The sequence below is a fragment of the Poecilia reticulata genome, chromosome 7 (genome assembly GCF_904066995.2).
Source record: "Poecilia reticulata chromosome 7, P_reticulata-male-v2, whole genome shotgun sequence".
Taxonomy (NCBI): Eukaryota; Metazoa; Chordata; class Actinopteri; order Cyprinodontiformes; family Poeciliidae; genus Poecilia; species Poecilia reticulata.
In genome coordinates this window covers 13,041,407-13,058,565 of record NC_088836.1, presented here as the reverse complement: position 1 = coordinate 13,058,565, position 17,159 = coordinate 13,041,407, and the positions used below count along the sequence as shown (strand labels likewise).

The following is a 17,159-nucleotide window of genomic DNA, read 5'->3' as shown; positions in this document are numbered from 1 at the left end:
TCGAAGGTAAACTTTACACCTTAAATGCACAACAATACCAGTTTAGACTTTGAGCAACTTGGTAAAACTGTATTGTGCAACATTAAATCATGCCTGGCTGCAACTGTAGCCAGGCATGATTTCTATTCAGTGTTTGTAGCTTCTTGGCGCAGCTCCGCTCCTGCTACTGGTAGCTTCACCGCATCAGTTCAGCGTTACTCTGGGTGATGACGTTGCTGTGATTCACTTTGTCTGGTATTTTTGTACATATATTTTGTCATTTCTGTGATCATGTCAAAGCAGCAACTTATATATATATATATATATATATATATATATATATATATATATATATATATATATATATATATATATATATATATATATATATATATATAAATAAATAAATAAATATTTCCGTTTGAAAGCTGCCCGCCATGGAAGGACAGCAGAAAATATCTCTTATAAACACGCAATTACTAAAATCACGATACCCTGACTTTGTATCCCTCTGAAAAATGAACCCATTTAAATAAAGAAATCCCTCCATGGGTGATACCACGATAGAAAGCGTTAATTTTTTAGCGTTAACACTAGTGCTGTGGTCCGGTATGAAACGGGTGTGGTAGAACAACAATACCACAGCACTTTTAAATTTCAATAATCAAAATACCAAAATTGTTTTCCTTGTTTTAAAAGGTTTATCAGTCTGCCTTTTTCCCATCGATACGCTTCCCGAACTCTGCGCACCAAAGGGATAAAAAAAAAAAAAAAAACGTGCACATCGTGCAAAACTGAAACTGGAGAAGCGGGACATGAAACGGAGCGACAAACTAGATGTGAATTATGGCATAAAAACAGAGAATCCAACGCTGAACAGTCAAAAATCAACACATGATGTGAAACACATGACGATTAGGCGGCGCAGCAGGTGATAAGTGAAGATTACTGATGGTGAGCGTCAATAAATAAGTGATGCCCCTCCTGAAAGCTCTAGTTTGCACAATAAATGCCATCTGGGTGAACTTTTATGGATGATACTCTGATGTCCCATTGTCCTGAAGGCAGCACAGAGCTGCACCACTAGAAACTCACAGAAACACTGAAGAGAAGAAGAGCTATGATTAATGTAGTTACAGTTCTATCCATGTTTTAATGTTGCAGAGCTCAGTCGTTTTGCAAATAGTTCAACGTTTAAACTGGCATGTTAAACATCTTTTATCTGGTCATTTTGTGGAATATTTAACAACTAAAAAACGGCAAAGAACAAGAATATTTTTCCACTCTGACTGGCTGCTGTTAGGCCTACCAATTTTAACTTGAATGTTCGTTGCATTTTTTGTAGACACCTGTGAAAATAATTTCTATTCCCATGGCTTTTTTGTTCTCTGGGAAATAATTTTTGATGAATACATAAAAATACATAAAAATCAAAACATCTACAATAGGGATAGTAATATTAATGGTAAAATAGTCAGTGCGAAGTAGCCTGCAAATTCTTTGGTGGGGGGTGGTGAGGGACCTGGATAAAGGCTAGGGGGGCGCTGGCCCGAAAAAGGTTGAGAAACACTGATCTAAACACATCCCACAGTTGCATTTAATTGATAAATTACTGCACGCTTCCATACGAGTCATTTTTCACAGTAAATCCTGCTTAAATGGTTGTTTTTTTTTTTTTTATCAAAACATTTTTCTCTCACACAGTAGACGTTAAAATTGTAGCTTTTCCACACATGATCAAAGTAGCAGAATGGTCTCCGTCGTGCACTTAAAGCTGAAAGTGGATGTTTGCTTTTGATGAAAACTGTCTGTTGCTTCAAGCTCTTCCAGTCTTCATGAGCGTTCTTGTTGTGCTACTGCCATCTAGTGACATATGGGTGTACTCACACCAAACGGTTCAAATAACTATACAGGAAACGTTTTGTTTGTTTTAGATACAACACTTTTGTACATTACAGGCACAAGCTTTTGGTTTTGTTTAATTCTCATCTGATTCTGTATTCCAGGTTCCATAGCGACGGGAGCAGCTCCGGAGTCCTTGGGATTTTCAGCGGTGAGCCTTGGAGCTGTAGTTCTCACAGGCAGAATGCTGCTATGACAAACATCCAGATATTGCAGCTTCTTATTCAGAGTGGAAGGACAGCAGGTCAGAGACGACACAAGGCCGAAAGCCTAATTTCCTCCTGCTCCCTTCTCCACCCTACCATGTCTCTCCTCTCTGCCCCACTAAAGGTCTTCTTTGTGAGGGAAGATCCTTTTCTTCACTTTTCTAAAGTGGTTGCTGAAAGGAAGTGCCGCTTTCAGAATTTGCTTTTATGAAACCGAAAGGGACGCCTTGACTCGACTGACTCCAGCCTTTTTCTGAAGATGAGTTTTTCTCATCTACTTTCTAACTAGTGGATATTCTTGTATGTTTTTCACCTTGGAGGATAAATTAGGACATGTACATGCTCTCCCAAAGGAATTGTGCGGGTTATTTTCTAAAAGGAGTTATTTAGTGTGTGTACCACTGAGCTTTTCCTTCAGAAAACGGAACTGAGAGTGGAGGCGACCTACATCGCTTACTTGCTTATCTAAAGTGGAGACTTTATTGGAGGTAAGAAGCGTTTCTCTGAGAGGAAATGATCATCCCATCAAATGGAATTAAAAAAAAAAAGGGGGATTAAGCTTCACTGCTTTAAGACAAAACAGAATTTGGGACCTTTCTGTTCTTTCCTGCTTCGATTCCTAACATTACAAGTGGCCATAAAACTGACTGGAACCAAAGTGGCTGCCACAGTGCAGCTATACCTGTTGCATCGTGGGAAACGGCAGCCTGTACTCACATTGCTTAATTTCTGTCAAGCAGCTGGCTTGTGTAAATGATAAATGTCCCATCTTGCTCCGTCATCAGTGCATAACCAAGACACACATGTATGAAATCCTCAGGTCCCAAATGAGCCTTAAGTCTTATGATTACCATCCGACTTATCATTCAGGACTACGTTTGTTTTTGTTTGTCCACCTTGTATCTTAGCTCTCGCTGAATCATATCTTTGAATGTTTCGAACTTGGGGGGGGGGGGGGGGGAGAAAACTAAATGCTTTTTGTCGTCTTTCTGTCCTGATGAGCATTGTTATACAATAGGTGGTCCTGTTTTCTGACTTTTCTAGTATAGTTTATATCAAAACCAGCTCAGTGTTTCACTGTCGGTTGGCCAATGTGTGTGTGTGTCTTGCACACACACACAAGTGGTTTGAAAGGATCAGTCTGCTTTGAATAAAGATCATGTCATTTTCCTCATTTCTGTCCCTGTTGTAACGTTGGGCCAAATGTTCTTTAAATTAAAGTGTTGCCTTTCATTTCGCTCATGCGGTTAAGATTTCGACACCCTTTCACATCACTTCTACATCTCTACCTTTTGCCTTCTGAAATATTACACTAACATAAAAATGCCCTTTGTTGACCTAAAAGTTACTCCATTTAGCTCTCATGCAGTTTTTCAAGAAAGTAGTGCTTATATAAAGTGGATGGAAAACGATGGATGGCTTTCAAAATTTTTTTATTCCCCTTTATTTTAATACCCTGGAATCAAATACAGTACAAGTAATTGCCTTCAGACGCCACTGAATTAGTAGTAATGCATCACAGTTGTACTAAAAACTCAAACATGCAAATCCATCTATGATCAATGTTGCATGTAGCGCTTGCAACTCTAAACTGAACAAATTAAAAGTGGTGTTTGCTTATAGAAAGGCTAAAAGTATGTTCATAAGAGGCATGATAATGTTCATAGGCACTGACATGCTGTTGAAACTATAACTGGAATGGTGTCACCTTAGGTGTGACATCAAATCCAACCCCGATTTCCGGGGGAACTGGAATGCAGCATAAGAGTGCAACTACAAGCAAATTGATAACCCTTTAAAATTAAGAAATTTAGATTCACTTTCTTGCATTGCAATTGCAAATTTAAGCATAAAGAAAAGAGCTGCTACACACATAATACACAGGACTCATCTTCAGCTTTCCTTCGGTCTTTATTTTGTTTTTTGGATGAAGCACAATGTACAGCAAAGACACAGCACCAAGCAATGGAGAGCAGCAGAGCAGAGGAGATGGAGCGGAGACACAGTTAATTGGACACGGCTTTCCCACGCTGCATCTTCCTGGATATCAAACTTCCACAAATGTGCCGTCTTTTCAGCCCATCCTGGATCAGTCTGTCCCAACAGGCTTCTCCGAACAGGATTTGGATTACTCAGAATGTTAATGTTAACGGTGAGAAGTGTTTCAGCTGGGTTTGCTTAGTGTTGATGCAAAGCTCGATACTTTTAGGTAACCGGTGCCCCCTAGTGCACATCCTGCCCATAGTCAGTCACTAACGTACTTCACGTCTTCTACAATCCACCAAACGGCACCAAAAGAACGGCACGAGGGATAAAAAAGAAAAAAAAAAAAGCTGCATTTGTCTTTCCTTGAGCCCTCCAGCTGGACAATGCCATGTTTTGTTTTGTTTTACACTTAAAAAATGCAGAACCGAAATCTGAAACACAACAGAAGTTACACCACACATGTGAACATTGTAAAGTTTAGTGTTTGAAAGCAAAAATCATCAGTAGTGCATTCATAAACCTGACATGACAATGTGTTGCATTGTCTTATTTTTAATTTGCTGAATGTATTTTTTTTTTTCCTCCATGGTGCATAAATTTTATTAAAATATGAGTTTGGCAAACAGGCAGAGAGAGATTGTATTCAGTAATTAGTTTTTTTTTTCTCCACATCTTAAAGACAGCATACTTAAAGGGAAACCTTGTCACGCCAAGTTTATGTATTTGTCTCTCTGGCACTTCTGCAATTAAAAGGAGCTCATTTATAAAAAAAATTGTTTTTTTTTTCTCAATACAAAACCGGCATTTGTACAATTTTACTGCTATCTCAATTGGCACATTACACGTCTGTGGCATTCGTCTAACATTCACATACTAAATCCCACACAGCTAAAGGTTCTCCTGTTTCTCCTACACTGTATTCTACTTATGACGGCGAACTTTACATGACACATCAGAAGAGTTCAGATGCATAATACCATGTAAGCAAAACGGTTTGGAAGAAGAACAAAGTATTGTTGCAAGTCAGTTAAAAAAAAAAACAGTGCAACAAAACGCAGGCCTGCAAAACCTCTGACGTTCCTTAAGATTTAAATAAATTTTAAAAATGAACTGATATGTTTAGATATCTTGTACAGCACCATCAAAATGAGATGCAAATGTATTAAAAATGAAAAGGCTCAACCACAATGATTCACTTTCATTGAGTTTTCAGTTATGGAGTAGAACAGATGTTCCTGTTCCTTCACAAGAATAATTGTGAATATTTGAGCCTAAATCTTCATGATCAGTCAGTTTGCTTCCTCCTTCTGCATCAACATCCATGTTAGAGTCTTATTACAATCCAGTAATGCAAGAAATGATATCATGCAGACATTACCTCAAGTACTACTTTTACCAATGCAGCTGTGTTTTGAGTCTACTCTATGAGCTTTACCACACAAAACAGCCAGAGTGGCTTTTACATCCAGATGGACTGTGAAAGCTTATCTAAAGGCAGGGAGAGAAACTTGGGCTCAATCTAAAGCATCGTTACTTCACACTGTTCTGAATCAATCCAACAGCTACACTGTGCAACACCAGCTCCTGCAGCATGTGTGCATCCCTGCATACTTGCCACCCACACGTCAAGTTTTAAAAACATGCGGAAAATAAGTCGGTTGAAAAAGACAGAAGGACTTAAAGTGATCAGGCAGAGACGAGAATCTCCTTTAATCAACGCGTGATCGTTATCGTTCAGTCAAAGAATTCGTTTTCTCCTTCAGTCGAAGCAGAAGTGGAGAAGTGACAACTTTTCAGGAAATTATCCCGAAACCTTCTTTCCTGAATTTGTTAATGGCTACTTCATGGACCAACAAATAAACAAATTCAGTTCCAGACACATTGGCATTATTAAATTAATTGTCGATCATTAAGATATTCCCAAATTTCCTTCTATGAAATCTGAGATGTGAGCTCAGATTATTCCACAGTGATTCATTTAACAGAAATCCTCAAACTATAACTTCCTTTAAGGAATACTCAACCAAGCATTTTGAACGTTAAGGTCCTGAGAGGTTTTGCAGGGGAATTTGGTTGGATCATGACTTTTAATTGTTCGTCGTGTTTTGGTATTTTGTTTGGGCGGGTTTGCAGACGGATTGTCGTCCGAAGAGCGTGAATCATACAGGATTTTTGCAGCTCGACTGTGAGCGGCTCCTTGGATCAAAATGAGAGGAAATGCTTCGATGGAAATCTAAAAGTTTAAAAGGTCCATTTCACCATTGTAGAAGCGGATCTCTGTCCGGAGCCCTGCTGACGGTCATCGTATGTAGTAGGGATGGTGTGGGTGGCGTCTTCAGCTCAGGTACCGACACCTCTGGTCCACACGGGGGCACTCTTGCTCCAGTAAAAAACGAGACTAAGGACCAGACGAGCCACAATCACAACCTTTCAAGACAAGAGTCAGTCAGAGCCAAGACAGCAGCTGTACCTATGTGGTGCCGTGTCGGTCCTCAGCGGATGGTTCGGTTTCCCTAATGACGACCGCCTTGGTCACCTGCATGTCTGGATGCTGCTGCTTGGCTTCCTGTATTGCAATAGCCAGAGCCTACAAGGACAGGAGGAGTTTTGTGTGAGACACTCAAGACAAAGATTTTCAGCTTCAGTTCAAAATGCATTTAAAGTTTACATGAAACACACAGGCAGTGATGGAATGCACGTACTTTCAGTAACGCTTTGTTTCAGCTGTTTATTAGTCATTTTAAAGAAGCCATTATTGTCGCAACATTTCAAGTAAAGCCTGGTCATGTCGCAGCCCATTTACTTACTAAAACACCATAATTAATTTAATTAATTTTGAGAAAACTCCATTACTTGTAGAAGTTACAATGAGCATTTAAGTGCTATTAATATGCACATTAATTAGTAACTTAACGTTTTTTTTTTTTTTATCTTGTTCCCTGCAATAAATAAAATCGTTGCCACTTTCTATTCAAAATTTCCTCTTCCAATTTTTTCCAATTCTTCTTATAATAAATAAGATATGGATATATTTAAAAACTCTTTATGGACAATTTGATCATTTTTCAGTTTTTTAGTTTTTTTCTGACCACTTTGAACTGTGTTTCAAGTCTGACCTACCCACAGATCACAAGTCTTTCCATCTTTTTGGATTCTGCTTTATTTAACTCTTTCCTGTCTCACCTGCTCTTGGTCCACGTCGTCATCTCCAGTGATTATAATCCTCTTTTCAATCCTCGTCTCCGAGTATCCGCCTTTCACCGTCTGCAACACAGAGTTAGCGCTTGGTAGATGATTAGCAGATAAAAGTCTTTCAACAAATGCGAGACGGTTGCATGCGCTTTGCGTTTGGTTTTGGGGGGTTTTCTACCTCCGTACCTTTGAGACATGAGTGGTTGCTGAGGTAACGTTTTCAGCGACAAGGATAGGCGAACCAGCCGACTCTCTTCCAAAACCGCCTCTGTGCACCTGATAAAGCAAAACGCAGCCAAACACAAATTACTAGATAGTTAGCACAATACTATTAAAATTTCTGTCCTGTTTGCTAGCGAATTTCCATGGAAATGAGCTTAATTAGCCTCTGAGTCATTTATCAATAGCTAAGCAGCCAAATACATATTAAAGTTACAGCTGCATTCAAATAACAGCAAATTATTTTCCTAAATGGCAAACAAACAAGCCCTAAAGCCCAGCAGTCATAACATGCACGTGCTAATTCTGTTATTGAAACTTCATTTCAAAGGAGTGCATTAGAAATAATAGAGTGGTGTTCAGTGAGGTTGCTAATTCCAGTGGTGCACATTTATGAACAAAGGCAACAAATGTTAATGTTTATTATTACTAATACATTCCTTTGAAACGTAAACAGAAATGCTCTCAGACACTTCAGTCAGATGTCTAACGTAAAGCTGCCCCACATCCTGTTCGTCTGCTGTGCCCTTCATATTTTCCAGTGGCGTGTCATTCTTTCACTTAGCGAAGTGTCAGGAATCAGGATTCCTCTCATGGAGACGGACTTCTACAGGTTCATTACACTTGATTCTCCCCAAAAGTCCTTCAAGTCATTTCTCCTAACAGCATGGCAGCATTGGAGATCAATATTTGGTCTGCTTTGGAGACCCCTTTCAGCCAAATCTCTGAACCCTGCTCTTCAGAATGAACACTGATTAGTTGGCGACACAGAGAGGGTTGATTTGTTCCTCCAAAAGAAGTTGAGTTTGAGCTCACAGAAAAATGTCCTTGAGCTGAGTTAGGGTGGCTTTAAAGGAGATAACTTTTAGAAAAAATGTGTTTTTGTTACATATTCATTTAAACAGTCACCATGTCCTGACATTATAATATAGGATATAATCTGTGCAAAAATCTAGGTCCTATGTCTCCTCCCTGTGGTCCTCCAGTCATCTGCAGAAATGCACCACTCCCGGTCAGTAACAATCAGTCAGAGCCAGGAGGAATGTCTTAGTGCTCGTGTACACGCTGCTCACACCCTCTCCCTTGCTCTCTGCTGCACAACACCTCCTCCACCACTGCAGAGCCTGCCATGAATCTTAGTTTCCTTCTCTACCATTAGCGTAGCTGCTGCAAACCAGCAAGCTTGAGTTTGTATGTGATGTGAGGTGTGAGCAGCACATACACAATTGTGTTTGACAGCATTAAGACCTTCCTCCTGGCTCTGATTGGTTGCTTCTGACCAGAAAGAGTGCATTTCTGCAGATGGCAAAAGCAGCATATCGAGGAGTCAGAGGAGCACAGATTAGCAGTCTGCTGTTATGCTGTCAGAGTATTGTGACAGTTTTAATAAATATGTTAAAAATATATATATTTTTTATAAAAGTTACCTACTGCAGCTTTACTAGAGTCCCCCCTGCAGAGGCACCTCTGATGTTTGGAGCAGAAGCCCTAAAGGCAGCTGGAGCTTCAGCACGGTGTTCAGCTCTCATCTTACTCAACTAATAATCCACGATTTTATAATGACAAAATATAAACTGGTTTGGATGCTTTCACAAAGTGCTTCTGGAGTCATAATAAATACAAATATTTCCAAAACGGCACAAGACACCATAAAAAACATAAAAAATAAAAAAAATCGACTGTCTCCAGCACAAGACAAGCTGCCTGATAAGAGCATCGCTGTGGACAAACTCTGAGTCTGGTTTGTTTCCATGACGATGAAAAAAGCCATCTAGAGCAGTATTTGTCCTAATCTTCCCTCTACTGTGTGTATAAGGTGTTTTAATTGGTCTGTCATTTAAATAGATTAAGGTCAACATCTGCTTTTGTTTCAGTGTTTCTGGTATGTGAGTGATGATGGGTGTTAAAAAAAAAAAGCCTCTATCCATTCATGTCTGTCATCTTTTGAAGTGATTGGACGGCAGGATAAACTGAAGGTCCTGTTTATACTCACTGGAGATACGCTTTGTCTCGTAGAGTAAGAAACTTCGCTTAGCGACGTGATGCCATGATCCTGGAACGGAGACCGAATCAGTGTCATGTTTTTTGCTCAAAGCATCTAACTTTACATTTCAAGCTCTGATTGTGTCAAAAAGCCATGAGCCCAACCTGATCTGTGAACTCCACTATGGTGGTGGTGAGCTCTGACCCGTTGGGCTGAGTCTCTGTCCTGGTGTCTGTTTTTCTCACCGTTGGGGTGGGCATGACATCACTGGCCTCTCTGCTCAGAGGCGCTACCGTAGGGAGGCGACTGGCTTCTTTGTGCAACTGATCTCTGTCCACTGATGATGACACTGGCACTGACCTCTTTGGTTTTTTAGGCACAACAGGCTTGCAAACAAAAAACAAACAAAAAGATTTGATTTGGTTTCTACTTGTACAAAAAGCACCTCATTAATCTTTTGAAATGCTGAGGATTCTTAAAGAACTGTATCCAAGCAATATGAAAGGAGTACAATATTTAATGCATAAAGCTTCTGAAAAGGCTACCTGGCCGTCAGGTCTTTTGACATCTTGTCGGACTTCTGGTCGGATCTCTGGTCTGACCTCGGGTCGGACATCTGGTCGGACCTCTTCAGCTTGAATAAGTTTGGCCGGAGGGCTGCCACTAGCTCCTCTGGCGAGAGGAGCGGACACTAACGGAGGCAGTGGTTCGGGGGGGCCTTGCTGCTGGAGCAAGTCAATCCCGAAGCGCAGCCCCCCGTCGGGCGAAAGATCCCTCTCTCCCAACTCTGACATACCCCTGGAGAACTCCTCCATGCCCGTTTGCAGATCTGTAAGGACGGTGAAATCTACTTCAGCCTCAAGGCTGGAGGTCGAGCTAACAGTGATGCTGGAACACTTGCGCTCGATGCCCAGGTGGGTTTCCTTCAGGTAGAGGATGTCATGGTCCTGGTCATCCTCGGACACAGAGCCTAGGCGTCTCTCCCATGGTTCCTTCTATAGAGACAAGCAAACAAACAAAGAAAGACATTTAAATTATCTAAGTTTGGACGTCTTTTTTGAAAACCTAAAGAAGCAACCTCATGTGAGTAATCTCATCAGGCCATCCCATAACTGGTCACACATTTTATTTCTGACTAGTTGGTTTTATTTTTATGCTTCTCTTACGAGCAAGCATCACCTAAATCTCACCATAGTGTAAATAAAGGAATCTAATCGTTTTCCCCTTACCAGCCAAGTATATATTTTACTGTTTATAATAATGTTGAGAGTGTTGGAGAGGCCTTATTGACTGCAGTATCTGCTGGTCTGTCTGTGTCACATGATCTGTTCTGTGCTGATGTTTGATATCCACAGTTGGCAGAGGCAGTCATTCAATTTTGAGACATTGACAGCAAAGCGCTACATTAATGAAGCCAGTGTAAAATTTCTAGAAGTATTGATAGCGCTAAAAAAAAATTGAAAACAGAACAGAAAGATAACCTGCTAATGTGTTTATTAAAGCTTAGTTGCACTTTAATAAACTTACACTTTGGTCCTGTTGACATTTTTCATTTAGTTTGTCGAAGCTTTAAGTGTCAAGTCAGAACAATGTCACGTTTCAGCTCACTTAAATCACACAATGTATTTGTTTTAATCGTGTATCAGAATTTTCCGCACTATAAGGCGCACCGGATTATAAGGCGCATAGAATAGACGCTACAGGAGAGGCTGGAGTTGCGTTATGCATCCACTAGATGGAGCTGCACTAAAGTGAATGTTAACAAAACAGTCCGACTCCGGTCGACGAGGAGAGCCTTCCGTGACTGAGCTGCAAGGCTCACGGAGAAGGGTGACGAAGGGTGATGGTCACGCTTCTCCGTTCGTGCACAGCATGTTCGTGGAGAACGTGGTGCTGAATGACCTGCAGACGACCTGATTCTAGACGGTCTGTAGGTAGATAGGTCAGTCAAACTTTATTAATAAATTACAAACCAGCGTTCTGACAACTATCCCAGCATGCACCATGCGCTTCTTCTTCTACGGGCAAAATGAAGTCGGCGGCTGCTTACTATAGTTGCTAGACCTATTGTGGCTCAATATTGGTCCATATATAAGGCGCACCGGGTTATAAGGCGCACTGTCGGCTTTTGAGGAAATTTAAGGTTTTTAGGTGCACCTCATAGTGCGGAAAATATTGTAATATGCCTATTCTTAAAGGATGTGGATCAAGACAACATAAGTTTTGTGCTGGTTTGATTAAAACTCACAAACATTTCTTTTAAAGCGTGAACATTTTCGAACAAAGAAATCAAAGTGCTGAACTCACTGAACTTTCGCTGAAATGCTCCTCATGGATGGCAGGGGTGGGGGGTGTATCCTAGAGAATAGAAACACAAACAATAAGCAAAACATTAAAACAAGACTGGTAATGGAAATGTTTAAGCATATCAGAAAGGGAAGTTAAAGAAAGCTGGGAGGTAAGCCTGTTTTTAAATCAGGCTCCATGTGAATCCCAGCTTATATTATAACAGATAGGTAATTTCAAGTAAATAATGTGACTTTTTAAAAATTATTATTCATTGCTCTTGAGTAAGCTTTCATAGCGCTGGATGCAGGGTACAGGTGAGTTACTTTTCATTAAATGAATACACAACTCCTTAAATGTACATCTGAGAATTTAGAAAGTAGAGCTGCTGTCAGAAGCATGCACTTGAAATATCAGTCAGTGGATTACATCAACAAAAATGATTGCAAGTGCAATGGTAATGCCATGCACTGAGAGATCTGATTAAAAAGAAAAAAAAAGAAATTCCCTTTCAGGGGAGATGTATTCATATTTGGAAATGCAGCATATGAATACCCCAGCCCTGAAGCGGCTTGGCAGTTCTGCAGGATATTACTTTTAATAACCTTTTTTTTTTTTTCCCCAGTTTTTTTTCTTGTTGCTACAGAGGTGCCAAGGTAGAACATTTGCTTCAGATGCTCAAAGCTTTTTTTATCTTTTTTTTTTTTTTGCAAAAAGGGATTTAAATTATGTGAAAATAGGCTTTAAGAGAAAAAAGAAAAAAAGGGTGAAAAGGTCTTGCACTCCTTGCAACAACGACCTCCTTCACTTTGTGAGGATGTTGGAAGGAGAGACTATGTTAAGTTGACAGAGCTAAGGACGCCTGAAGCTTAAGCAACATGAGCTTTGCTTAAAGGCCCACAGCGTTCTCAAACGGCCGAGCAGATGTGAAGCTCTGCAGAAGAAACGGGGAGGAGGGTGGAGGGACGAAAGCAAAATGCTCCTGATCCCATGGACGTGAACTGAGGCAGTCAATGGTACGATGCGCAGGGACGTGAACTTTTGCTTTCTCATTAGCAGCCACATGACGTTTGAAGGATTATGCGTGTGTGTGATGTTATTTGTATTCAGATGATTAGAAAACAAGATCTGAAAGCCACACTGGCTGAAGCTCATGCAATGCTTTAGTTTCCGATGATGGATAAAACAGGCTTGGAAGGAACTGGCGGTTTACCGGTTGCTTTCTCTTGGCCGTTTCTTGGCTGGTGGTCCGGTGGTGGATGTGGCTGCTGTCGATGTTGTTCGGTCTCTCTCGAGACCAGTGTGTTTTCAGAGGGAGGGTGCGAGGGGGAGCGGTGGGAAATTTGGAGCTAAACTCTAAGATGTTTGGAAAATTGTCCTCATGCAGAGAATTCCCTCTCGTCCCCGCTGAATCTCTGCAGTCCTTCAGCTCCTTCTGCGATAACGACTCGCTCGTCGTCTGATGGGGAACTTGGGTTTGCCGATACAACTCCAAAGACTGCAGCACAGTGGCATCATCGTGTCTCCTTCCTGACTCACAGAGCAATTTATTCATCTGTCCATTCCCAGCAGCACCAAATGCGCTTTTGTCAGACTGTCTTTGAGTTTGAGGATTTACAACTTTGTTCTCCTTATTCAAACACTTCTTTGATCTTTGCGGTTTGAGCGGAGCTATTTTGGTGACTTCTGAATGCGAGTTCACAGTTTTGTTGCCATCCTTCTCCCCCGAGTCGGGGCTCAGGTCTCTCGTTTTCCGAGCATCACTGTGCCTTGTGCCACTCTCACTTTTAGGTCTGTAGCCCTTAGGGAAGGAATCCACAGTTGCAAGAGATTCAAAGGGTTTGTTTTTCTCTCGACGCTCGTACAGAGAAATGTTTGTGTCTTTGTTCATTTCATTCATCATCTTGTCAGGTGGAGAGCCATATCCATTTTCATGAAGCATATTCCTCACTAACGCAGAATCAGGATGGCCGTTAGTTGCGTCCTCCATCTTGTTCATATCTCTCCCTCCTGCTGAGTCAGTTACAGATGTTCCCAGCTTAGTAGATAAACATTCCCTGGATGTTTGGCAATTGCTCGTAATTGCCTCTGGCCCTGATGAGGTCTCACTTTTTTCTGCATTGAAGTAAGAATCCAGTGTGGTCTCATAACCATCCTGCTTCTCAATCAATTTGGCATCACTGGTTGCCTAAATTGACAGAGTAGACAGTTTGTATTAGCCTAAAAATGAATCCTCTATTAGTAATCCCTCTTTAGCCCCAAGAGTCAAGTTCTGTGCAGATTTTAAAGTTACCCAAATGAGAATAATAGAAACATGGTCTATGAAACCATTACCTAATATTTCTCTACACCGTGCTCCTAAATAAGTGTAAACATTGTAATTTAAAAATCTATTTATTAGAATCAGGGTCACATTAACCTAAAGAACCTGAGCGTTATGCAAAGTAATTGGTTTTTACCCAACGTTTATTTTCCCACTGGACTGGGTTTATTGTGAAGCCTTGATAAATTGGCAAAAAAAAAAAAAAAGAAAAATGTTTCAAGTTTAAAAATTTCCCTCATTTTCATTCATTCGTTTTCATTTTGATTGAGGTAATATTTCTTTTGATATTATAAGAAACAGCATGGCCTGACAGCCTCACCAATATATTTGTGTTTCATTCATATTGTATATCAAGAAACATGGCTTTAGAAAATATTACAGCGCCACATGTGTGTGTGTTAAAGTTATTCTAGCAGTCAGTGGAATCTATACAAATGCCCCGGCTGCCATGGAGTTTTGTCTACTACCAATATGATGAACCCCCCCCCAAGAGTTAAGAAACTGTTATAAACTGTACAATAGGTGGCCAAACCCTGAAAGAACTCAGTATGAGGCTGCAGCCCTCAAACACTCTGCACTAATGAAGATTTACTCACCATAGCCTGCTGAACCCTTAAGGTGGCTGACACAGCAGGGACTTAGTGATTAATTCAGCAAATACGTAATTAACCACTTACAGGCATTCAAAGACTTTATAAGGAGCTTTATTAAATGAAGACAGACATTTGGTTTCGATTTAAAATGTCCAATCCAGCAAAAAATACTACGAGGGAGGACAATCGACGGTATTTAAATAAAATTTAGTTGTGTTAGTTGAACCTGAGTTGTGACAGGTTTGGACATTTACACCTGCAATTAATGTGAACAGAAGACTTTTGTGAGTTGATTCAAGTTTACAAGATTAAGAAATAAAAGGAGTACAAGTGAGCACTAAGAGTAGGAAGCGAGTCTTACCGTTTTCCGTTCCGGGGTTCCTGCAGGAGGAGTTGCTGAAGGCAGGCGCTTCTCTCTCGGCGCCTTCTTGCTGTTAGGTTGCTTCAAAGCTCTCTTCAGCTCGTTGATGCTGGCCTGGTGTTTCTGCAGGACGTCCTCTGGCTTATCCAGAAACTGCTGCTCGGACAGCAAAGGACAACATGAATGGAAATTAACCCAGCTCGCTAGAAATGTAAACACAGTTAGCATGTCTAAACTCAACTAAATATATTTGATTTGTTAAAAACAAAAACAAACAAAAAAAAGAGAACTTCCATTTCCTCGACTCGAACTTTAATTTTATATCACGTTTAAAACGACAGAGGTCGTTGCATTATGTTCTTCAAAAAATGTGCAAACTATATGATACATGACCAGTGACTGATATGGTTTCAGTGTGTACAGTGTGCAGACGAAATAAAATCCACTTAGAGGGATTGTTGTTTGAGTTATTGAGTCAAAATGAGTTTATACGTTTTAATATAGCAGCCAGAATTAAAATAAAAGAAAACATCATTAGCAATTGAAAAGATAAGTCATTATCTCTGCTACACAAAGTCGGAGCTTATTGAGTTCTGTAGAGATCCAATACTTGTTTGTTATTCAACATGAGAGCTCTTCAACTCGCAAACATCTTTGAAGCTGACATTCGGAACGATTATTACGAATTTAAGTGATACATGCACCACTGCGATAGGAGCTTTAAAATTGGACTTGCTTTTATTTTTGCTGTGCATCCGACAAGCGAACGATGCAGACGTAAACTCGTCAACACAGAACTCCCGACGACGTGCATACACAGCACATGCCAGAAATAAGAGGACGAGCAGTACCTCCTGTTTGGGCCGAAGGTGCACCACGTCCTTGTCCGACAGATGAGGTGGGGAAGGGGGGTGTGCAAGCGAGCGAGGTGGAGTGAGCGGTTTTAGGGGCAAAGCAGCAGAGTTTGAGGGGCGACGCGTGGGAACAGATGTGTGCAGAGACAAAGAGGTAAAATGCAGCAGGTGAGTGAAAACAGGCAAACGGGCAGCCAGAGTGACAGACAGAAACAGCTGGCACCATCTGGCAGCAGAGGGAGGACTTCTGACTCGAGACTATTAAGCTGAGTAATGTTCTGCCAAGAAGACGGGAACAATCCATTTCAGTGTCAGCCAAATGATAATTAATGCAGTCGCTTATTGATTCGAGTGTTTGAGAGAGGATTATTCCTGTGCTTCTTTATCCAACGATTTGATGAGAGCAAACCACAAAATGAGAAGTCCAATAACGTGCTAATCGAATGGTCGTTTGTCTGACAAAAGACGACAATACACACACACACACACACACAGCCTTGGCAAAAATATTCACGGTCCTTCTGCTTTTTTCATACCTTGACATGTTGCAAGCATAAATTTACATGTACTTAAGTGACAGACTAAGACAAAGTATTGTATATTGTGCAAGTAGCAGGGAAAGGATTTGCGTTTTAAAATGCTTTCAAAATTAAAATTCAAAAAAATTTTAATTCTAAAAAGTGTGTGGTGGAATTAAATTTTTCTATAGAAAATAGAATAAACTGAGTCAGATTGGACCGAGGGCGCCTGTGAGAAACACACAAGCTCTGGCAACAGATTCTCTACTGGATTTAGGTCTAGACTTTGGATCATTTCAACACATGACTACACCATTTCATATGATTGTTTTTAAATTGTTTTATATTCATGCAGTGTTTAAAGTTCTAATCCAGAGTTCACCAAATTCCCTCCTTTGACTGATTTGCACTTTTTTCCTCTTTGTTCGAGCTTCCAATTTTAGTTCTCCCCCAACTCATAACTCTCTTAGCTGTGCTTCTGATTCAACTTTAGGTCCATCTCTTGGTGTGCCATACCTTTTCCCTTTTTTTTTTTTTTTTTTTTGCAACTGTTTTAATACTGAGAATAAATTACACACAAATAAACTGGATTTATGAGCTCAGACGATGTCAGAGTAAATATGTTGCACTGTTAACTAAAAATGGATGATTTTGCATGCAAGTTATTTTGAAACTGATTTTCTTCCCACTTCAAAATTTTGCACTGCTTTGTGTTTGTCTATCACATAAAATCCCATTAAAATCTTTAGTTTGTAG

At 40.4% G+C, this 17,159-nt stretch overlaps 2 protein-coding genes across 9 annotated transcripts in view; one reads left to right on the top strand and one right to left on the bottom strand.

Annotated features, from left to right (window-relative positions):
* Window positions 1-3,320, top strand: part of cntn3a.1 (contactin 3a, tandem duplicate 1) — a 108,508-nt gene extending 105,188 nt beyond the window's left edge. For all 4 annotated transcript variants that reach the window (XM_081608901.1, XM_081608900.1, XM_081608903.1 and 1 more), the window contains exon 23: window positions 1,986-3,320. In XM_081608901.1, the coding sequence (XP_081465027.1) occupies window positions 1,986-2,077 (92 nt within the window). In that variant the 3' untranslated portion in view covers window positions 2,078-3,320. The remainder of the gene's footprint in view (window positions 1-1,985) is intronic.
* Window positions 3,321-3,979: 659 nt separating this feature from the next.
* The window catches only part of LOC103467236 (band 4.1-like protein 1), a 45,443-nt gene continuing 32,263 nt past the window's right edge, over window positions 3,980-17,159 (bottom strand). For 2 of the 5 annotated variants that reach the window (XM_017305715.2, XM_081608899.1), the window contains exons 14-24: window positions 15,883-15,912; window positions 15,032-15,187; window positions 12,968-13,942; window positions 11,776-11,826; window positions 10,014-10,463; window positions 9,633-9,854; window positions 9,478-9,537; window positions 7,452-7,541; window positions 7,257-7,337; window positions 6,544-6,660; window positions 3,980-6,471 (exon numbers count right to left, since the gene is read on the bottom strand). In XM_017305715.2, the coding sequence (XP_017161204.1) occupies window positions 6,544-6,660; window positions 7,257-7,337; window positions 7,452-7,541; window positions 9,478-9,537; window positions 9,633-9,854; window positions 10,014-10,463; window positions 11,776-11,826; window positions 12,968-13,942; window positions 15,032-15,187; window positions 15,883-15,912 (2,232 nt within the window). In that variant the 3' untranslated portion in view covers window positions 3,980-6,471. The remainder of the gene's footprint in view (window positions 6,472-6,543; window positions 6,661-7,256; window positions 7,338-7,451; window positions 7,542-9,477; window positions 9,538-9,632; window positions 9,855-10,013; window positions 10,464-11,775; window positions 11,827-12,967; window positions 13,943-15,031; window positions 15,188-15,882; window positions 15,913-17,159) is intronic. The other 3 variants (XM_017305716.2, XM_017305717.2, XM_008413442.3) reach the window with 2 other exon arrangements.